At 39.6% G+C, this 24,132-nt stretch overlaps 1 protein-coding gene and 1 non-coding gene across 3 annotated transcripts in view; one reads left to right on the forward strand and one right to left on the reverse strand.

Moving 5' to 3' along the window:
* CERS6 (ceramide synthase 6) overlaps nt 1–23,553 on the forward strand; it is a 311,159-nt gene extending 287,606 nt beyond the window's left edge. Inside the window, exons 9-11 of one of the 2 annotated variants that reach the window (XM_019656626.1) lie at nt 14,154–14,310; nt 14,875–14,898; nt 17,890–23,553. In XM_019656626.1, coding sequence (XP_019512171.1) covers nt 14,154–14,310; nt 14,875–14,898; nt 17,890–18,042 — 334 coding nt within the window. In that variant the 3' untranslated portion in view covers nt 18,043–23,553. The remainder of the gene's footprint in view (nt 1–14,153; nt 14,311–14,874; nt 14,899–17,889) is intronic. The other variant, XM_019656627.1, reaches the window with a different exon arrangement.
* Nucleotides 9,323–9,396, reverse strand: TRNAI-GAU (transfer RNA isoleucine (anticodon GAU)). Its single transcript has one exon. It is a non-coding gene; the product is annotated as a tRNA-Ile (tRNA).
* Nucleotides 23,554–24,132: the final 579 nt, after the last annotated feature.

A 24,132-nucleotide genomic window follows, 5' to 3' on the forward strand; every position in this document is an offset into this window, starting at 1 on the left:
CCCTGCTGCAGAGTGATTTTAGAGCAAAACAGATCAACAAGCACAACCACAACAGCCACCAAAGGAAACTACATACTCCCACATGTAAAAAACAACCAACAACCTACATTCAACATATGCAGAAATATGAAACATACAAAAGAAAACAAACAAAAACAACAAAAAACGAACAAAAAACAAAACAAAATAAAAAATATATAATAAAATAAAAAATAGAATAAACACGAGAAACAAAATAGCGACACCTAAAAAAAAGAATGGAAAGAGAGAGGAAAAGTAGAATGGTGAAAAGAAAGAAGAAAAGAAGGGAGAGACAGAGCATAGAAAAGAAGGAAGGAAAGAGAAAGAAAAATTATATATCTGTCTACACATCCATATATATGGACATATATATCCACATATATACATATATATATATATATATATATGCCTATATTAAAAACTAAAAGTGATAATAATGAAATAGAAAAAAACAAAAACAAGCAACCAAAAAAAATCCCCCAAAACACCCAAAAAACCCAAAACAACAACAAAAAATACACCCAAAAAACAAAAACAAAAACAAAAAAAACAACCAGTGCCAGTCTTGGCTAAAGTCCACCAAACTCTCTCCAGGTTGTCCTCTGCTATACAAAAACTCCTCTGTGTCTTGTGGGGGCAGAGCCGGCCACCTGGCGCCTAGAGTGATCCTGGCAATGCAGGTCTATTGTAGGTGAGTGGGGTTATGAGGTGTGATTGGTAGTTTTTACAAACAAGGGTCGATGTGCGTCATCTGGCACCCTTTCCTCTGGAGGCTGTGGGGGGTGTGAGATTTCAGAGCTGCTAAAAGCCACCTGCTGGGGGGCCTGTGAGTGACTTAGCAGCTGAAGTTGCCCTGCCTTCCGGCAGTGCAGAAGAGGTGGGGGCAGGGTAGGTAGGCTCGCACTCCTGTAGCCTCTTCTCTTGCGGAGTTTCTTAACCCCCTGGAAGTAGGAGCACCTCTGTAAACTGACCCTACTCCTCCATTTAGGGGTCAGCTTAAGACTCTGGCCTGGCGGGGGCCAAGGTTTCTGAGGGAGGGTGAGGGTGGGTTCTTATCTATGCAGTTGTTTTTTGCTTTCTGTCCGAGAAAAAAGGAAAAAAAGTCCCACTGCTGTTTTGAGCTGAGGCTTCTGCCTCAGACGCTCCAGCCGAGCTCCTGCTGTGCTCCAGGAGGAACTCCAGAGGTGCAGGGACTGAGCCCGCCCTGGTGCTGCAACGCTCTCCGCTCTGCCTCCTGGGGTCCTGCGTCTCTGTAGCTGTGGGTGCGGGCTGCGTCTCCACGCGTCTCGCTTCCCTCTTCCCCCACTCGCCTGGTCTGCCCACCTCCCAGTAATCAGTGTGCGAGTCTGTTAGCTGCTCTGTGTGATGAGTAGAGGTTCGTTTGAAGAGTTACAGCAGTTCAAATGGCGGCGATTTCCATGGGAGAACTCAGGGAGCCCTCCTCACAGCCGCCATTTCCCCTCAAATCTTGATCAAGTGTGCTTCTGATGTGTATTGAAGTTGACCCCTCTGTCCTCTCTAAACACCCACACCCGTGACCATGAGTGAATCGAGAGAGCGGCTTCTTTTGTTCTGATGGGATGAAAGCATCTGTTTTTGGAGTGGGCAATATGAACAAGCCCATCCCGGACAGGCAAGCACGTCACCACCACTGCTGCACCCTGGTTTTCCCTGGGCGCACCCCTTCTCAGTACTCCTGGGGAGCCACGTCTTCTGCCACTCACAGAAAACGTGCCAGCCTGAAGGGACCCAGGACAGCAGCTGGTATGACCACAAAGAGACCGGTTATGGTCTCTGCGCACAGAGCAGTGAGCTGGGGCTGTGAGGGAACCACATCTGGCCAAGGCAGGCTGCCCGCTCTGTGACTCTGAGACACAGTGGAGGTGGCTTTTGGGAAAACCCATCGGGCTCTGCGAAAATCTGCTGTGCCCTTTGCCTCAGTGAAGGCCTCCACTGGCTTCTGTTAGCTCTTGGCTATATATTATCATCCTCATCTGGCCTTCTCTGATTTTAACTTAACCTGATATTTATTTATGTGATCATATAGATGTTAGAGATAAGTATTCATTATAGAAACTTTATAGAACACGGAAAAAGAAAGAAAAAATATATCCGAATCCCATAGCTCTGAGATAACCTTTGTTTATAGTTTGATGTCTTTGTTTCTATCATTTTATATGCTTAAAATTACATCTTTATCTTAACCAAAAAGATCATTCTGCGCATACTGTTTTTCCTAGCCTTGCTTTTCTCATTTAACCCTGTACTGTAAGCATTTCCCCATTTCATTAGTTATCTATAACATAATTATATTGGCTACAGAGTATTCCATCTTATGAAAAGGTCATTGCTTATCAGTGCCCTATTTTTGGACATTATTTAGGATGTTTCCAGTGGTTTGCTATTATAAATGATATTTCAATGAATATCTTTGTGGCTAAATCTTTTCATAAATTCCTGATTACTCTCTTAGGACAAATATTGGGAAAGAGAATCACAGGCTCAATGAATGTGCACATTTTGATATATATTGTAACATTATCCACCAAATAGAATATACCAGTTTATATTCCAAAGCCAGCTCCCCAACCAGATTAAATTGTGAGGTTTTTGAGGCCTACTAGTATATATCCCCCACAGTTCCTGGCAGTGTTGGGAATACAGCACAAACTTAATAAAAATAAAGTTAATTCCACTTAACTTTCTTGGTTACCCAATAGTTAACCAAGCTCCCCTTGCTATCTTTCCTTGTTTCCATGTTATGTACACAAAAGACGGGTGTGTGTCACTGAGCTAAATATCAATAATAGCAGTGAGCCTGGTCAAAAGCCTTATTATCCCAGAATTGATAATGGCCAACACAAGTATGAGGTTATGTCAGTAAGTGTCAGATTAAAAGATTCTAGGGACTAGACTCTGGATTGAAACTTCTTATTTACGTGACTAACAACCCGTTCTTACAAATGATTCAATCACCTTTCCTAAAGAGAAAAGGATTGAGAATGTGGCTGCCATCACCCAGGTACTGTACTAGAACCCAGAGCACTGTTGGATGACGGAGTGGGGAGGGGGTTGTAAACGTCCCTATATGACCGAGTGCCACTTCAATAAATAAACCAGGGCTTATTTCTCACATGAAGAATCACGTTTTCCCTATTCATCCTTCTTTTCCACTGCTCTGCACCATTCTGGGGTACTTGTTTCTTTGAACTATAATCCTCAAAGATGCTCTCTCTCCCTTTCTCGTGTTTCTGAGACCCTAGATCCTCTTGCCAAGATCTCTGCAGTAGCCTCCTACCCAGCATCCCCATATTCCTTCTCTCTCCTGATGGAAACTATTGCAAACACAGTTTCTAAAAGATACTTCCTAAACCAAGGCTTAATCCAATGCCTCCCCAAATTGCCCGGGATTTTCTCTTATTTTCCACCGTAAGTTCAAACTTCTCTTCCCAGCAAGAAAGACCTTCCACAAAGCGAAGCCATCTAACATTCCTTCTTTCACTACTGCCTTCCAGGTACTCATTTTAACTACTCATGATTCCTTGTGTGTACTCTTTGCTTTTCTAGCCTATACATGTACCTTTTTGCTCAAAATGCTGCCTTTGCCTGGAGTACCTATTATATTTAAGATATTCTCCCCTAACAATCAATGTATTTGATTCTCCTACACTTACTTTTAACTCTGAGTATAGAGTAGATACTGAGTCCCTCTCCGTGATTCAGTTGCATTGGTTGGTGAAGGGGAACCAAATGCCTTAATTTTAGGAGATGTCGTTTTTGTATTCAACGTAAGTTAGAATTGTGCACTGGTCATAGGGAGAAAAAAATCTTAATATTGATTGTGTTTGACCCTGGTACATGTCCACTCGCATCGAGTTATATAGCTAGCCCATGCCTCAAACCTTGTGCACAGATTGAAAATTAAAGACAGCAACATAGTAGTAGAACTGGTTGCTGGTAGCTTCCAGCTTTGCTGGATTGAACAGGAATGCAAGCCAAGGGCTGGGGACTCTCACACGGACAAGTCGCACCCAGCCACCTGTGTTCCTGTCTGCCTGGTTATATACAGAAGCTACTGATGGAGTGTGAGTGAGCAGGGAGCTTGGCATGTAGCTGGTGGCTGCAGCAAACCGAGGCTGAGCATTACTAAGGAATCCCTGTAGCCTTCGTAGTCTGATTAACCTGTCCTGCTGCTGAGAGCTAAGGCTGTGCACGCTGTTCCAGTGTGTGGAGGGGGCAGTTATGCAGAGGTTTGCTGCCATCAATATAACACTTGCTCAAGGTTTTATACCCTTCATTGGTTCCTTCCTAAAAATGGAGTTGTATACTTTGTTGCCTTGTTTTCTGCTTTCTTGCTTTTCCCCATATTTCCAGAAGTAAAGCTAAACAAAGTGAAACCATTCCTCTTGTTTTCTTGGCCTTAGTTGTCTGGTTATTAAATTCAGAGAAATGAATATGAATCACTTGAGAAGAATGTGTCTATATAGAGAGTGTATCTTATATGTGGAGAACAACAGAAAAAGTAAAATTTTAGGCAAATCTAAAAATCTAAGAATTCGTAAAGTTGTTTAAGTTGGGTTTCAAAGAGCTTTTAGTAAATCGCCTTGTCTGAGGCCTTTATTTTGTAGATGAGGAAAAAACTTTGAAAAAAAGAAGATTTCTAGCATCAGAGTGCCTTGCGAAGGCAGGAACTACAGGTGTTTTGACTTTTAGGAGCCTAGAATACAGGTGTTTTGACTTTTAGTTCACACATAATGCTGTGTTCTCTTCCGAGAAAGCTCACTTCCCACCAACACTCCCAAACATGTCCATTCTGCAGAAATTATTCCAGTGGTTAACATTACTTCAATTCTTTTTTAACCAGAATGCTGGGATTATAAATGTTTTCATTGGTCAGTTGCCTTGTTATAGTCCATACATGTAGCTTCATATTTGTTGTTTTTCTTTCCTACTTTTAAAACCTGCAACAGTGAATTTTTCTTTTCTACATCTCTATATTCACTCTCCCAGGGTCCCTTTCTTTTTTGATGTATTTGTTTCCCTTGATTTTCAGCATCTTACAGCTCGGTTTTATCAGCTCTGACTTATTCTAGGGAGGCAATTCTTTGTGACAGACATGCTCGCTGTATTTCCCTTGCCAACCGGAAGCTAATAAAGATGATGTGGTGCAGTGTTTCCCAAGGCTGCAGGCCTGCGATACATTTCCTCTTTGAAGCAACACTTCCCAAATTGTCAGGGACATTTCTCTAAGACTGAATCCTGGAAATATATTTAAATGAAACACAAAGAGATGAAAAACGTACCGGCTACATTTCTCAGAAATAAGGCTGATAGAATCTAACACAGTGTGGCTCATTATTATATGTTCAGAAATGCCACACACCACATCATATCTACACACACACAGCTAACTCGAAGAGAGATTTAATACAGCCGAGGTAGGAGTAAGAGACTATCCCCTTCTTTCTTCTCTCCACTCACTCCTACTTTTACCCTCCCTCTACACCTTCAGCAAAAGGGAAGGAGTTGGTGTGGGGAGGAGTCCGGGGGCAGAGGCAGAGCAGTGGCATCATGCAAATTAGAGTTTTCTAGAGGGGTGGGAAGCTGGCGTCACACGCTGGGGAGACCATATGAAGATATGTAACGCAGAGAGCCAGAAGTTACTATGGGCAGAATCTCGGAGCTAAGAAGACATGAGATATAAGAAAGAGTAAGGAAGTTAATCAGAAAAGAGGTGGAAGGAGGGTCTGTTTACCAGGAAAAGCAGGTACTCTTTCGCTTACCTTTGGCACCTACTACCCAGTTGGTGCATACTAGGAGAGTGGGCCCGTGTTTCTTAAAGGGACAAAGGACATTCACTATTGAGGACATATATTTTTTTCTTTGAAAATGTATAATTAACATTTGTTCAGGTGTTATTCATTTATTTATTTTTAGCAATTTCAGATTAACCTATCATTTGATCCATTACTCTGGGAAAAGTCTGTGGCCTCTTTGGTACAGCATAGAAATCTCAAAACCAGGCTTCTAGGCACACGAAGGCAGGGCTGCCCTGAAGCTCTGACACCTCTGGGACACACACAGTTTCTAAGATGACAGTGACTCGCTTCAAGCTCCTAAACAACACGGGCCAAGTCATGAAATCCTGAGATTCTCCCTGAGCCCAGACTCTACTGGAATCTTCTCAAGGGTTTTTAGAAAGCAGAAAGATAGCATTCTTCCCAGGTGGCCAGCCTAAACATGATGGCTTCTGAACCTCCCTTTGAACTCTTATTTGCTAGAAGTTTTATCAAGAGTACATACCCTCTGTTTTGAGATATTTTATATATATATATATATATATATATATATATATATATATATATATATATATATATATATATATTAAACAGAGGGAGAGAAGGAGATCAGGAGATAATGTATTTAGATTATCTAAACAGATTAAACAAAAACCACAATATTGTGACCTTGGATAATTGAGTACTATTTTGAGATCTTGATCTCCTGACCAAAATGTTGGTATTCTATCTGCCCTGCCAACTTTACAGGTTAATAATGAGATTCAATCTAATAAACATGAAAAATCTTTGAACATCTTTCAAATGGGAGGAGGTATTACTCAAGCTCTCTTAAATCTTTCAATGGACTAGATAGTGACTCATTTTACTAATGCGTTCTTGCCATTCATTCCTAGAGGTACTCATGTTCAATTTCCACATAGCAATCCCAGCACACTAGGCATGAAGATGGATGCTATGTGCCTCGTCATCTTCTCTAGGCAATGTGCAGACCACATCACTCCCATGGGCTGCAATCAAGGAAAGAACCATGTACCCACCACACTGCAGGTTCTTCTGACCCAAAAGCCTTTCCCACACAGAAGTTGCTATTTAAATAGCTAACGAGAAAATACACAAAAGGCACCAGCAATTACCTGTATGGGAATCCAAAATGGAAGATACTCCCCAAAAGCAAGTAACTAGACCAGTCTCTCTATGTTCTTGTTATAAATAGCCACACTATAGATGAGATCTTCCTACTGGGCCACTAGACCTCCCCTCTTAGCTTCCTTGTCAGAGCCCAGTGAAATTCCTCAAGGACAAGTTCAGTGACTGCCACAAATGGCCAAGCTTTTCTACTTTAAACTGAGTTCAGTGATTAGACTCAGAAACTTCAAAGGTAAAGCAAAGAATCTCACAACAAGAGTTCCAAATTGGTATGTGTTTGGTCTTAGTTTTCTCTTGTTGCTATAAAAATTACCATTCAAATCCCCAAGGGAAGGGAAAAGGGAGAAAAAGGTAAAGAAACCAAGGGCATGCTGTGCGCATTCTGTTGCACCTCGGCCTGCAAGTGCTTAGCCCATCATTGACCTTTCTAGGAATGAACCCTACAAAGGCTGCGAGCCAAAAGCATCCCTTCAGGGAAGAGAGTGCAGGTCTGGGAGGCTTCAGGGCCTGGTCTTCCATCCTGCCCCTCTGAGGGTGGAGGGGATGGTTTCATACTCTTTTAGAAAACTGGAAGAGTGAGTCCCTGAGGTCTCAGAGTCTCTTAGACGGCCCAGCAGTCCTCCGCCTTATTGAACCTTTTCTTGAAGTAAAGAATATTTGGAGATCTACATTTGCTCCAACCTTTCCAAAGAAAAAAGCAAACATCAGGGCACAGGGCTGGCCCTCCCATCTTCTGAGCTGAATGCAGAAAGAGATCTTTGGTCTTATATCTTAAATGATTCGCACATGACAAGGTAGTAGTGAAAGGCATTAGATGATGTTTGGTAATGAAGACCAATCTGTTGGGATTTAGGAGTTGAATGGGGTAGGCCAACTTGGAAAAACCAGTTAAATTAACCCAAATGGGTCATTTAAGCAAGAAGGGCCTCATATGGCTACTAGAGACCAGATTAGGAGCCCAAGAGATAAAAATCACTGGGAAAAAGAAGCAGGAAATGACTGGCCGAGGGGAGCCCGAAAGCTAAAGCAGCAGATAGATGTATTAGTGTACTTTCTCTGTCGTAATGCGGTAGTGGGTTGTCTGCCCTGTGTGTGGGCCAAGGGTGAAAAACTAAGAAAGGGCTGGGAGGGCTGGGTGAAGAGTGAACTTAGGATCAGTAGGGCCTGAGGGCTCTAGACCAGTAGACAGGTGGGTCAAATCCCAGCTCCCACCGCCTTGCTAGACCTGACCTTGGGAAGGTTATTTACACTCCCTGTGCTTCAGGTTCTTCATCTGTAAAGCAGACATAATAGTATCTACTTCAAAAAAAGAATTTTCCCACTGGGCTTATTTCATGACGGTTAAATGCGTTTGCGCATATAAAGCCTGAGCCCAGTTCCTGGCACTTAGTTAATGCTCGGTAAATATTACCTGGTATAAGGGGATCTCACAGGGATGTAGAAGGGTCTCAGTGAAATGATGTATGTAATGTGTTTGGCACTGTGTTCAACACATAGTAATTACTCCGTCAAGAACAGGTACAGAGAACTAGGTAAGTCTGTTGTAGGGGCATGTAGGCAACAAAGAGCTAGGCAGAGAGTTGAAAACAAGCATGTGGACTCAGGATATACCCTGAAGGACATGGCCTTGGATAGAAGGACTCAGGTTGCAGATCAGGAACACAGAAAGGCAGAGCAGGGCATGGAGGGGTTGGCAATTCAGGCAGGCAGGCAGACAGCAAATGGGACACCAAGAGGGTAACGATTAATGTGGAGAAAACATCGCCCCATCCGGGATAACTTCCTGTGATATCAAAGTCTGGCCAGGCTCTGACCTAAAAGTAAAAATCAATTAACTGACCCCATACCTTACTCAGATAGGAATACAGCAGAACTGATGTGCCCATTGCTAAATGAAAGATAGATGGCTTGTGCATGTTCAAGTTTATCTTGCCGTTAGGGATAGGGAAATTACTTTTATGTGTGCTACAGACTTCCTGAATCTATTATTCAAGATAGTTAGGCAACCATGCTGCAAGCTACCCAGAAACCATCCTCCTAAATGAGAGCTTACTGACACACACCCATGCCGTGGAGGGAGCTAGCTGCAGGTGGGGCTGTCATGGAAAGAACATTGCAAACACAGTTTTCAGCCTGGTAGCAACCTTGACTACACAACCCTTGACCAAAATGTTGCTTAGTCCTGGAGCTTCAACTACCTTAGAAAAGCCCAAAGAGGACTATTTATAACAGTGAATTAATTACCTGACTCTATTTTTTAAATTTTATTCGGGAATAGCCATGGTCATTGGTTGCACATTGCTTTCATGCTACGATGGCATAGTTGACTCTTTTAAGGGAGGCACAGCTCACAGTGGCCCATGCGGGGATCGAACCAGCAACCTTGGTGTTATCAGCACCACGCTCTAACCAACTAAGCTAACTGGCCACCCATACCTAACTCTTCTTTATCAGATGTTAAGTGCCTATGGTTTCTTTTCAGAATAAACTTTAGATGCTTTTCTATCAGCCTTTACTTATAAATGAACAAAACATGCCAGTACATTATGGATACCCTGAGGTAGAAACTACTTTTCATTTGTTTTGTGTGGTCAAATGAAAACATATGCCAGAGAAACACACATCATGAAATACATTGAGGCCTGTCTGGGAAAGCAAAGTCAAAACCATCCAAAAGCTCTGAAGTGAAGAACACCCTAATTTTGACTGCAAAGCAAATTTGCCTTTAGTGTACCCTCACTGGTCTTCTCAAAGTGAGACCCTGGCCCTGACTGTCCTAGAGAAGCAATCTTGGCTCTCTTTGGATATCTGCTATGAGTCTAATATCTGTGGTTTTTACATAGATCATTTCAGAAACACACAAACCAAAGCTCAAAGGAAGCTCTCGTCATAAGCATCCACTGAACATGAGAATGTTCACCTAACTTTATATATTAAATTAGATAATGAAATTTAAACTTTGAGTTGACAGGTCAGATTAGAAGGAAGAAATTAAGCATTGGTTTTAGTTTTTCAGAATGAGATGCCGTTGAAGGTCCTTTTGCACTGTTCTGTATGACATGAGACATCCTGAATTCTCAGGCTTAAGGGAAAAGCAGATGTATTGATGCTTAGAATGTGAATGAGCATGGCCTTAAATAGCATAGCAAAATGAGACTGCTCTGTGTTTTCTTTGCTTAAAAGCAAAAGGTTGTAAACTTCTCTGCATAAATGTATGCATCCCCCCACACCCCGCATAGCCTATATAGTAATTCTGTGATGATCAAATTTAATATGAAGTATCCATAAAAGGTAAGCATGAACAAAAATATTTAACTATAGGGCATAGTCAAATTCTTATGATCATTAAACATCCATTAAAATAACCCATCAAGGCTAAGCCATTGGGGTGGTCTCCAGGAGACCTGCACATCACCAGCGAATTGCATGGAGCTCAGCTTTGCCCCGCAGGAATCCGTTTCTATCAGAAGCATGCAGGAAGGAACGCCACTGGAGCCTCCTCATTCCATTGTTCCTTAGGATTCTTAGAAGGGAGAGTGAAACCTGACAATCAAGTGATTTCTATGCTGGGATCCACACTTTGGCAGAAGACTCTGGCAGAATAGACCTATTGGAGCAATCTTTGTACATGCACCATGTGCCATCTAGTGGTTAAGTGAGCCCAACATTAATGAAAAGACAAATGGTCCTTTCTGGTGTATACCTCCAACCTCTCCACCACTTGATTTGAGCAGCCGTAGGATGTTTTATGCTGTAGGCTTACTATAATTTTGGGAGGTATGGGGGAGATCTATTTTTTGAGAAGCCCCATGTTGAACACAAAGCATTGGGGTGGGGGTACACTGATATACTAATTATGCAAGCCAGAGGTTACAAATGGACAGTGTTTGGCCCAGAGTACTTTTTTCCATTTTATTTTATTGAGGCATAATTCACATATACAGTATGGTATACAGATCTTCCATGTACAGCTTGAGACATGTTTACATTTATAAATGTTTACATTTGTATACTCCATGTAATTGCCACCTGGATCAAGCTAGAGGATGTTTCCAGCATTCCAAGTAGCCTCCCTCATGCAGTCTCCCCTCAGAATCACCACTATTCAGAACTCTGTTCCTCAAGATTTGCAGTGGCATCGTTCAAGTACATACTCCTAACCCTAACCTCCGAGAAGAAAACCTTTACTCACTGTTTTAATAACTTGCCCAAACAGGGACAGTTTCCTCATCTGAAACATTCTGTAGCTTAAAAAAGAAAAAGAAAAGAAAAAAGACCCTATTTTATGGGTTTATTTAAGAGACCAGATGACATAATGATCTCTCTTTCCCCAGACTAAATCCCTAATATATTGTTGTTCTTGCCAATCTTCTCACTAAGAGATATATCCATTCAGTGCACTGATTGTTTTTTCCCATGTGTCTCTGCAGGCAGCCAAGTCAATTTTCAAAAAAAATTCCATTACTTTTGAGCAGCATCTCAGAGGTGCCACTGATTATCGTGGCAAAACCTATGAATTCTGATGCAGCATTGCAGAAATTAATATGAACGCCACGTCACCAGCAACTGCGTGACACCCTGTTCAAATTAAGTCAAGCAAATTGTAATGGTGAGAAGGGTTCTCAACCTATAATCCAGCAAAGGCTGATTTGTATGAATAACATAATGCAGTCACTTGCTGTTTCTACGGGACCTCTTTCTGTTCAAATTAAACTAAATTCTCTCTGATGTCAAAATGAATAGTATGTCAAGAAGCAGAGGTAGTTCTGAAATAAAATTATTGTTATTATTCCAGAGCTTTCTTGTGCATACCTATTTATTTAATTACTGAACAAACAAACACACAATCAGCCAACATGTCTAGTGAGCATGTTACTTCTAGGTGTTTTGCAAGGTGCTGGAGAAAGAAAAGATAGAAAAGGTGTATGGGTCCTCCCTCACTGCTACATACTTGAACCTTGTTTAAACCAACATGTTGACCCTGGCCTACAAACCAGTGTTTAAAGAGATGGCTGCCTCTTGGGATAATAAACAAGGAAAGACTATAGGCACTATCCTAATTTATTTCTTTCTACAAACAACTTGTATTTTTTTCCTAATTATTCAGCATGGATTTGAAAAGTAGAAGAATGTAAAGAAGAAAATATACACATCTCTAATCCACCAAAGAAAGTCTATAATGGCTTTGATTAATTCCTTTCAAGGAAGTATTATTCCCTTCTTTTTCTGTGTATACGTGCATACACTTATTTTATGGAGTTGAAATGATACATATTTTTCTCCATCATAAGAAACTCTTGAAACATGTTTAATACTTTGAATGACTTCATAATTTATGGAATAAGAATGAAAACTAATTTTTTTTTACCATTCTGTATTACTGGAAAATTTGAGTATTTGTTGCTTTTAAAATAGTTACAGAGATTTAATGTTTAGGTATTTTAAATAAAGTCTTTGACTTTCTATCATATTCAATGGCCAGAACTTTCAAATAGTGTTAAATAATAATGGTGATGTTGGCTGTCTAGTTTGTTCCTGATTATAAAGGCAAAAAAAAAAAAAAACCAACTCTGATGTTTGTTAAATATGATGACAACTGCTGATTTGAGATGCTTAAAAATCATATTAAATAAATCCTTTGAGTCCTAATTTTTTTTAAAAAAAAGCCAGCAATGTAGAATTGAACACTCCCAAATGTCTTTCAGTGCTATTGAAATAATTAGGTTTTTACCATTTGGCCTATGGATGTATAATACATTACATTAATAGATTTCCTATTATTAGTCCCCCTCCATCAGAGTGAATACTACAATAGCATAGTGTGATAGACTTCTAATGAATTGTCAAATTCACGTCCATACTATTGATTTGGGGATTTTAACATCCGTGTATTTTGTGCATTGTTCTTGTGAGATGACTAGTGTGGCAGAGTTAGAGATAACACTGCGTTCTTCTCATTCTGGTCTATAAATGTGGATTGCTGAAACTGGGGATGGGGAACACATTTATGTCTGTTATTCATTCTCCTTGTTTTTTCTCTCTCTTATTCCAAATGCAATAGATAGTTTTATTTTCTTTTGTAAATTCATAAAGTGCTTTTCTTTACGTCTCTCAAAGCACTCATTATACTCTTCTGTTCTTGTATTGGTGGTTTGTGTCTCAAATTTTTCCAAGAGTTTTCCATCCCTCCCCTTTGGCCACTAAGTGTTGCCCACCTAACTCTCCTGTAGGGTCCCAGCAAAGCACTGCAGTGTCAGATGGTGGAAATACACTTAGATGAGTTTTGTCAACACCCTTACGTCATAAGGAGGAAAGCCAGGAAGTAAGAGTGATTCCAAAATCCTGTGGTATCGTGCTTCTCTGTGGCAGCAATATGAGTCCAGACGGCATGAGTCAACTACCAAAGGCTTAGGAGCAGACACAGCAGGGATGAGAGCCAGGCACTGAAACCAGCCCTCATGTACCTGCCCAGGTAGCTGCTCCACTTGGGTCCTAAGGGTGAATTACAGACAGAACCAATTACTTCAAATACTTTTGCCTACCTCAAGTACATGCTCTTAAAACTAAGTACATTCATTATAGTCTAATGTTTTAAAATCCTTCCAGCACTCATATCAAGGTACCATTCAAAATGATATCTTTCAATTGTCAATTCTTTCCCAATGGAAGACTTACAAAATTAAGGGCCCTCTAGGGCTTCCCCTACTAGACTCTAAACTGGTTGAGGACAGGAACTAGGTCTTAAGTATGTTCTAGCTCTCCCACTGTGCTAGGCATATGGTTTAAACTTAACTAGTGTTTCTGGAACTGATTAATCTTTTTTTTTTCCCCCAATGTAATGTTATTGAGTGGTATTCATCGCTTATTTAAAAACCAAAAGCAACTTCAAAAGCCTTCTAGCAAGTAGAGGTAGAATCACAACCAAAAACTTAATGGAAAGTAATGGAAGAAATGATGACAAAAGTAAAGGGGGAGCATAAGTATACTATTCAAGCTAGAATCAAAATGAATGTTTGTCACCAGGGGAGTAGTTCAGGCGATGACCCTTCGAAATACCTGGTCAGCCTTGAGGAAAGTGAGTAGTTAGTGGATATTGTTGATTTTCTGCTTCTGTGCAGTTACTAGAGTTCCTTTTAAAGCAAAGTGAAAAGTTGTGTTCAATGATGCCTTTCTCCTTTTCCTTAGGGTGTTAAATACCACGTTATTTGAAAGTTGGGAGATCGTTGGACCTTACCCTTCTTGGTGGGTTTTCAACCTACTGCTGTTGCTAATACAAGGCTTGAACTGCTTCTGGTCTTACTTGATTGTAAAAATAGCTTGCAAAGCTATTTCAAAAGGCAAGGTAAGATGAAATTTACCCTTTCCAATATGTCCCAGAAAATTATGATTTTTGGTGGTTCCACTGAATCAACAAGAACATTATTATTTCATATTTCATTAAAAATGATATTTTTTTCCAAAATTTAGCATGACCTCCTGAAAACACAAATCAAATTTTATTTTCTTCTATTTAGTTCATTTTTTAAGTTGTAGCATTGCTTTCTGATGATTATTCCCAGCTATCTGCATTTATAATTTTAGATTTAATGGTATGATTCATAATTTGTTGTGTCCTTTCTCTCCTTCTCTCTGTCTCCTTTGATCCTTCTCTGGTTATACTGAACAGAAATTTAATAACTTCTTCCCTTTTATGAGAAGGTTTGCTTGATGCCAGTATGCCCATTTATGCTTTTTTCAATAAAATTTAGCTGAATCTTTTAGGCTAAAAAACATACTCATGAGGCTGGTTTGAATAAAGCTTCTTGAGTCCCAACCCCTCTGTGTAGAGCAGTGACTTTTCCAGAACATTCTCTGTGACTTTTTCTTACTTTCATTGTTTGTTCTCTTCCTTCTGCCACCCTGGAAGGCTGGGAAGTGGAACCCTTTACATGTAAGTTCCTTACAACTCTCTCGCTATCCATTGTCCTAGGTGCCACATTAGCCTGTTGGAGGGGCACTCAGATGCTTGTTTCCATGTGTATTGCTCTGTCTAATCTGTTGGCACTGACGGAGGCTCTAACTGAGTTGTGGCTCTCACTAGCTGCAAAGGAGTACTAGGAACAGCTCAGTTAACGCCCTTTTGTGTGAGCTTGCGCTGCTAAATTTTGCATGATCCAACAGAGAAGGAGAGGAATTTTTTTTCATTGGTGTTTAACGTTGGCTAAAACCAGAACTAGACCAAAGTGAAGTAGTAAAAAGAGAACTAAGTTAGGGAAAGGATCGACACAGTCCAGAATGGAGACCTGTACACCAACTTTGCCTGGTGTGTCCTGGACTACAGGGTAGCACCTGACCTCCGTGTCCTCATGGAAGTAAACAGAGTTGACCCCTTCCACAGAGGAGGTTGGGACACCTAGTCATGTACTATGAAGCCAATTCTCACTGTCAGAGCTTATGTAAATCCAAAATATTTTCAGCAATTAATTGTTCAGAAGCAAAAGTTTCTTTTTGTTCCTCTGTGACCTCTTAGTCTTTGAAGTGAGCATGTATTTGTATTTAAAATATGCTTCTGTTTTCATCTGGATACACATTAAATCTACATGCACAATACTGTTGGTAGGATAACAATAACTGAAAATGTGAGGATGTCATGGGTTAGATTACTTATGTCCTTACGATATTGCTGTTTCCACCAGACATATTGTCTCCTCTCCAATTTATTCCTTCAACTTTATGAAGAGATGATCATTAATTTATTCCAGATCTCAGGCTTCCGAATATTTTAACTGCCATGGCTGGTCACCTAGGACAATAACACTTATCTTGGCCATGGGTTATGGATTCTATTTTCCTGTGGGTTATTTTGAGACACTAAATTGTTCCTTTCTTTGAAGGTAACATAACTGTAGAATTTTTTTCCAAATGCATATAAAAATAATCTTACTAAGCATTGAAATGTAAATTAATCACTCTCTGAAACCAGAGTTTCTTTTCCTATTAGCAGCTTAATTTATAACTAATGGGTTTCTAAGGATAGTAGAGCCCTGATATAACACTGTCTTTGTGACCCATGGTGGTTTTTTGTTTTTTGGGTTTTTTTTTTTTTAAGTTAAACTATCCTTATAATCTAGTCATTCTGGTGTTTGAGTATCCAGATCTTCTTTCTGATGGTCCATGTGAGTTCAGCCTCATCTCAAGGGACACTGGAGTGAGGTCCATCTTTATGGTATTTCTTCTGTCATCTCTGGTTAGAATGGAGCAGTAATTCTCAGCTCTCACTTTCTCTTGTCCCCACCCACTTAACAGAGATGACATTTTCTCAGTAATGGTGGTTTGTCCACTTGGAAGGACAGTGGATTCCAGGGTTCTCAAGCTGGAGAGTAGTGGTGGCACAGAAAGAATGGGATGTGAAAAATCCCCCAGTTAATTCTGAGGGGGGATTATCTATACCAGTTAATACACCTCCCAAGAGACTTTGTCAACCTCCCCATCCCACCTCTGGTCACTCACAGGTGACTATATTGGAAAAATTTCTATGCCACCAGCTCCCTATTTCCACCCCATTTAGAAAGTAAGTAAACCGTGCTCAATTACTCAAAGGTCTTAAGGCCTGTTGGGTAAAAATGCTTACCATAATTTAGACTTACAGAGTAAAATGTTCAAACTATTTTAACATTAAAAGCAGTAGAGTATTTCCTTAATTTCTCCCTAAATTATTTCCTTGCTAGACAATATGATTTTTTTCATTCTTTATGGTAATGTATAGATTTATATCCTGGTGCTGTATGTTACCATCCTCGTTAATTAATGAACTGAAGAACCCTGGAATGATGGGAGCCAATTCATGATGGTCCAGTCGGTAGATTTTCCTTGGGAAATATTTTAAATTAAACCTCACCCAGCAGGTTCCCAAAAAGTCTCCTCCTACTGCATTATTAGGTAGCATATAAAATAAAAATTTTACTTAATTCTAGAAGACATTAAAAAAAACAAATTAGGGGCCAGCCGAGTGGTTCAGTTGGTTTTGAGTTGGCTTAAGAGCACGAACGCTGAGCAACAGAGCCACCGGTTCGATTCCCACATGGGCCAGTGAAACTGCGCCCAAGCTGAGCTGCCGCTGAACTGCCAAAAGGTGGCAGGATGACTCAGCTGGTGAGAGCATGTGCTCCTCACAACAAGACTGCCTGTTTCATGGTGGGCTACAACAACAAGGCTGCTGGTTCGACTCCCGCATGGGATGGTGGCTACACCCACCCGCAACTAAGGTTGTAACACAGCACCTTGAGCTTAGAGGCCACTAGCTGCCGATGGGCAGCCAGATGGCGACTGGCACCCTCCACAACTAAGATTGAAGAACAACAATTTGGCTGGTCCCCCTACCCAATTCCCCAACACTGTTCCCCTCCCCCAATTAAAAAAAAACAAACAAAAACAAATTAAATCATGGAACAGTGCATTGCAAAACCCAAATGAATGATGTTTTGATGATCAGAGTTACTGAATATCTCCATTAGTATAGTTAATTGAGAGCTGACTTTGATTCTCAAGGAGAATGTGATCATCAGAGTATAAATCGATTGATTTGTACCAAATTCCTATAATGCCATCCCAGTAGTACAGTATGATGCCACTTGGCCAGTAAAAATTGAGATTTATGATCTAGTTACTCCATTCTCAATATAGAAAGGTACCTTAAAGAGGTCAGCAAGCCTAGCGCCCTGTGATACCTAAATCCACTTACATTTCTTGATATTTGCCTTTGCACACAAATTGTGTATCTCCAGTAAAGGGGAACTTATTACTATGGCAAAGTTCCTATCCGCTTTGATTTTTTTACTACTTACATCTGTTTCCCTCGTGTATGATTGCATGTGATTCTGAGCATGCCATACCTTAATGATTCCTTAGGAGCTGGCGATACTCACCTTCTTGTATCCCACAGGTGTCCAAGGATGATCGAAGCGATATTGAGTCTAGCTCAGATGAGGAGGACTCGGAACATTCGGGGAAGAGCTCCCACACTGCAACTACCACCAATGGCACCAGTGGTACCAATGGGTATCTCCTGACCGGCCCTTGCTCCGCGGATGATTAATTCCTCAAAACTATAAGTCCCGAACAAAGTGAACTATTTGTTCCTGGAAGTATTTAATAAGTTGCAAATGCAGTTCCTTTCATGATATCTCAGCACCAGGAACAAAAATTAGGATTATCAAAGCATTTTTGAATAGTGCACTGCCATATCCGTCTGTGAATGAAGAATTATCATTCTCTATATGTAGGCATGCTGTATGTAATTGACAACAAGGGAACAGTTTTGCATTTGTATTGTCTTAGGATATTATTTATTTTTTGTATTTGTTTGTAAATCTGTGGACAAAAGAGGGTTTCCTCACTCCTTTTACTCTCTGGGTTCATGACAGGGACGGAGGTGCTGCATCCGCTTCTGCCGCTTTCTACTGCTGTGACCCAGGCTGCCAGGTGCATCAGCTGAATTTGTTTTTTAGAGCAAGCAAAACCCCGTGTAAGATTCTTACACCGCTCCAGATAGGTTTGCTTTCTTTGTATCAGTGCCCATTTTGAAGTTGCCTGTAATCTCAGTGACCATTCTCCCAGTATGTAGTTTAAACAGGACGAGCTTGGGTTTTCGTCCCCCTTTATGGTCAATTAGCAGTTCAAATTAAAGAGTATAGTTATTGGAGGGCTTTTTAAATATTGTTTTGTATTAAATTTCTTTGGACTAGACTTCATTTCTTGTGCAGACAGCTAAGATTTCTTCAGTGAGTGCAGTAGCTAGTTGGGGGTTAACCTGGTAGGTGACAGAGATCTTTTTGTTCTCTATTATGAGGTCAGTGCTCTGAAGGAAGACATTTGTTTAAGGTCACAGTTACAAAGAAATCACTGTTACTGTCGAGAGTTTGTCCCGTGATCTGAGAATAACATAAAGAGAGCAGCTGATTGCAACCAGATTTTACCACTTTCCCTGTAATTAATGCCGTCTTCTGTCATGTCATGAAAAACCAAACAAACAGAAGCTACGTATATTTTCCGACAGAAAAAGTTTCAGGAATTGACAAAGGTCCCCTCTAGTGCAATGCCCTTTATTGCACCAGCTTTCAAGAAAGTGCCCTATCTAGTTTTTATTTTTCTGAGCAAAATAAAGCCAATGGAAAAAAGACCATTTTACCTTTTGTCTTTTCTCCCTAAACATACTTAGAATGACGTTCCTGTTATCCCAAAATGAGTTCTTTTGTTTGCTTCTTTGAAAATTTGTTCAGTTTACAGGAATTTTAATCCAAACAGGGCTATTGCCAGAAAAACAAAAATTTGACTGGATAGTGGCAATTGTGAGAAAGATTACTGAAAAATAAGTTTCCATCATCACCTACATGGCAGTGTTATTTGTGTATAGTTTAGAAACCCACATACATAAACCAAAGATTTTATCTCTTTTCTTCCAACTTCTAGAAACACAATAAAAAGGTATTACAAATACTTATAAATAAAAAAAAATCATCTAACACAAGAGATAAAAACCACAATCAGTAATATAAATATGTGATTCAAGGCCTAATGAAGAGAATAGCAAAATACCAGAGAGTGGGTGTTCTGCTCACAGCCATTTACATTCACTTCAATTTTTTGAAAAAAGTTAAAGTTTTGTGCTCACAATTGTAACCTGTAAGATGATAGTTAAAAAAATGCTCCCAAACAAAAACCTTACACTGTAATATTAAATCTTTCCCCCTCTAGTTACAGAATAGTATGTTTCTGGTATGGTCCATAGTAATAATTGAAGAGGCGGAAATATGTTTGCTTGTTTATTGAGAAAACAACGCAACTAATTCTTCATGTAAAGCCTTATTTTATTTCACAAAATGAGGCTATGTCTAGGGATGTAATTTGTAGATGGTTTGAGTTTGTGAGACCAATCATAAAACATCAAAAATTCTTGTTAGTCATCTGAACATCTGCTAAGACGCAGATAGGTAAAAAGCAACAGCAAGCATGTGATAGCTAGAAAACTTTGAGAAGGTGAATTTCTTTTCTTGTCAACTAAAACATGGAAAGAAGAGTGAACTCTACCTTGCTTCAGCATCTGGACGGGTTCACATTTGCATCACTTGACACTCGTTAGCACAGAAGAATCATTTCAAAAGACCAGCTTATAAATGAAAGGATCAGAAGAGTTGCATAAAATGAAGTAAATTGAGTCTGTCCTTAGCAAAGACAAACCTAAATAATCTTTCGTTTTTACCAAAAGTCACTTAGAAGGAGGACTGGGGATACTTAGAGCCTCTCCAGCTGATGGCATTCATTTAATACAGTCCTCAATGAATCTACAGATTTTTCTTTCCTTCTACATTTTAGGGCAAAGAGTGCTTTTTGATTAATCGAAATGGTGTTTGTAGGCCTTTTAAGGTGAAGACTAATATATCTCTGTCTACTGCTCTCCCATGGTGGCCTGATAAGGCTGAAAGAAAACTATGTGAGGTATCTTATCTTCTACCTGTGCCCTGGGCCATAGCTTTGGAAGTGTATTTTGTAATTTCAGCTGTACGTTAGTGAGAGTATTGTTTCCCAGTAATTAACTTAGCCTGTGTTGAGATCTCCTTCCTCCTGGTCACATTCAAAGTTTCCCAGCGTGCAAAGGGGTATGTAGGAAGGAATCTAGAAAAAAGTAATATTTCATTCTTTAATGTTATAGCTTTTCTAGATCTCTTAGTGGGGAAAAAGTAGAAAATCAAGTAGAATTTGGCCTTGGGTCAATAAATGATATAAACATGTGTGACCTATATATGTATAATGTACGTTTCTCCAAAAACGTGATAAAACCAAAAGACCATTGACTCATCCTTACCCACAGTCTTTTCATTAAAACCATCCACTATGTACCATAGAAACTTCCCGCCTCTCTCTCAACTTCCTGTTCATGCTGCCCACACAGCTGAGAGTGGTAGAATTTTTTCAGCCTCTTAGCCTTGAAGCTAAATACGGCAGAGTCCAGATCATAGAGAGCCTAAGGCCAGCATGTAAGCCAAATACAGTTCTCATTTCTAAGTTGAGTCATATGACCATTCAGAATAGGGAAGTAACTATCAGAATTTTGGATTATTGAACTATATGTTGGAAAAAATGCACGATTGCTGCTTCACCCCAGGATTTTATTAACATCGAACTCCTGCTAGGGCCTGGCTGCTAGGCTGCGAGACAGTGGTGCCCTGAGGTCCTATCAGATAATGACTCAGGCACCTGACACAGATGAACTAGGAAGAAAGGCAGGTTCTCCAAGAAAGCAAGCAGCTGAGGGAGAGAAATAACTCCTTAGTGAGATAAGTTTAGACCATATATAGCCAAAATGGAGGGTAAACCTCAAAATGACCAGTTCCATTGCCAAACTTTCCATTCTGAGCATATGATAGAGTTAGAATTTGAGCAAATTGAATGCTTTCCCCTTAGAATCTGAATCTTCCACTTTGTGTATTTTGGCATTGTTATTTGGGCTGAAGTCAAAAATCAAATTTTACTTCAGCGAATCTGAGTCTTTGAAAAAGAGCTCTTCACAATAAATTTTATGGACACCCATGATTGTTCCCAATCTGTTCATGATTTTGTAATGATAGTTATTTTATCTCTTTCTTGGAAATGTTAATGCCAAAGTTGCTTCAATATTTGAGTGCTTTTCCTTAATTTGAAGTATAAAAAGTATACAGAATAATTCCAAAGGTGTTACACGATTCTGTTCATCAGTATGCGTGCTGATGTTGTGATGTCCAGGGAGGCTTCAATAAATCCTTCGGAAATAAAAGGTTATATGTTTACATTTCATGTGCTATTTGAGGTCTTAAGATTCCAATTAGCTTATTTTTTTTTCTTTGTCTTTGGCTAATTCCTGCCTTATAGATAAATATTAGTAGCTCTGAAATATTTCTAACATTCAAATAAGAAAAAAATCAGCCTGATGAGAAAGTGATGACAAGGCACTTTTGGTTTCTAGGTAACTTATATGGAAAGAGAAAATGCAGTTAGTTCTTGTGCTTTCATTTGCTGTCTAGCATGCTGTCCGTGGAAGAATACTCTCAATAATCATAAGTAATTCTTGAAGTCATGCAAAATGCAGCAAGATATTATTTTTTAATGAAGCTATTGCTGTCCCCAGAGTTAATTTAAGTTTCTCTTGGTAAAAATAATACTGTGCCATTCTCAAATTACCAAATAGTAATTAGCACTGGTTCACTGTGTCTGCATTTTTGTTCTTCGTAGGCCAGAAAAGAGCCCTGTGATTTGCCGTTGTGTGCAGGGTCTCCTCCCCTCCCCTAGGGGGCGCTCAGTAGATGCTGAAGAGGCATGTCCATTTACCCCCTCTATGTTGTTGGAACTCCTCTAATAAGTGCTCAGAGGGAGCATACCTGATGCTGGCTTTCTTGGAGTAAATTGTATGAAAGAGCATAAACATTATAAGTAATTTATTAAGATCTGCAGACTCCCAAAGGAGAACCTTAGCATTTTCCAGGTATTTCCAGCTTGAATTCAACCTGAAGCCTTTGAAAGGAATGCATTACCAAAAGGTCACATGCTAAGACCCCGTCAGATCAAAGAAATAAAATGTCTGCAGCCAGATGGTGTATCATATCATGTCTCCACAAGACCAGGCATTCTCAAGATTGCCCAGGAAGTGATGGGAGGGGACCACTAGCCTAAAAGCTGTTTTGTTTTGTCTTATTCACTCACATTCCTTTCAGCCTCCTGGAACTCTTGATAAAAAGAAGCCAGAATATTGTCACTTTTCTGCTATCAATTTCCCAATAGCCTTTGGATCAGTGTGTACCCACACTTCCTTCTCTACCTGATGCCATTTTTCTTAAAAAATATTGTGTCCTTGTAAGGCTGTTATCCTTAACACAGGTCCATGAAAGCTTGACTTCCTTTATTGGTGTATGTTGCATGGCCTAGAAACCAGGGACTAACAGTTGCTGTTGGTATGATTTCTATGTTAAGTGAAATGAATAGATTTTATAGAGATAATTTTTTTCTTTGGGATCTACAGTAATTTTTTTTAACTGTCATTGTAAAACTGCCCTTAAAAAATTAGGGGTGTTAAAAGATTAGTTGCCAAAGAAAAATTAGGTCTGTCATAGGAACAGTTATGTGGTGATTCTCGAACTTTAACTTAGAGCTTCATTAATTTAAACATAGAAAACACCGTCCAAGTTTAATTTCCAAAAGTTTCATAAAGCCTCTGCATTCATGATTTTCATCAACTTTTTGTTTGCCCACATAATCAGTTACCTCCATAGCCATTTGTTGTCATGGAACGGGGAGGTGGTTAGTTTTGGGATTTGATTTTTTTCAGTTTGCAGTGAGAAATAGGATAGGTAACAAAACCTTACTTTTTTCTTGAGACGATTCAGTGCTTGAGCATCTCTGTCAGAAATGGAATGATGTACTGTTAGCCAATTAGAATTATTTTAAGTACTGTTGTTGTGTTTTGCTGATTTTTATATGAAACTATAATTATTCATCCTTGATTTCTGGAAGCAGTTGTAATTATGAGGATCATTTTACTTTGGAAACACTTTCATAATAAAGATAAGTATTAAGAGTACAGTGTAAATGCCCTTTTCTGTAAGTGCTACTCAGCTTGTGTTGGTGATAAGACACACCTTCCTGGACAAGACTGATTTCAGGGCTTACATCGTCTTATAGTTTCAAGAAAGCCTCCACAAATTCCAATAATCTCTATGATTACTGAGCAAGCATGTTTTATTTATATGATATATATATATATATATATATATATATATATGATGCACATTTATATCTATAGTATCTATTATATCTAATATTTATATAGTGCCAAAAATGTATACACATTTTAAGAAAGGAAATAACTGTATTAAATTTGTAATACTCAATGTATACTGTTACCAAAAGATGAATACAAGTCACATTTGACTTCTGCAATTACAAGAGCTGCTCAAAGTGGTTACCATCAGCATCCAGACACTTCTGATTATGGCGAACTACTGCTTGAGCAACGTTAACCAAAGTGTCCATTTGCATACATTTTTTGGGCACCCCTGGTGTGTGTGTGTGTGTGTGTGTGTGTGTGTGTGTGTGTGTGTGTATTTTACTTTGTCAAAAATTTAGCTAAGCTACTCCATGGTATTGCTACCTTGACATC

Source organism: Hipposideros armiger, unplaced genomic scaffold (assembly GCF_001890085.2).
Source record: "Hipposideros armiger isolate ML-2016 unplaced genomic scaffold, ASM189008v1 scaffold_263, whole genome shotgun sequence".
Lineage (NCBI taxonomy): Eukaryota > Metazoa > Chordata > Mammalia > Chiroptera > Hipposideridae > Hipposideros > Hipposideros armiger.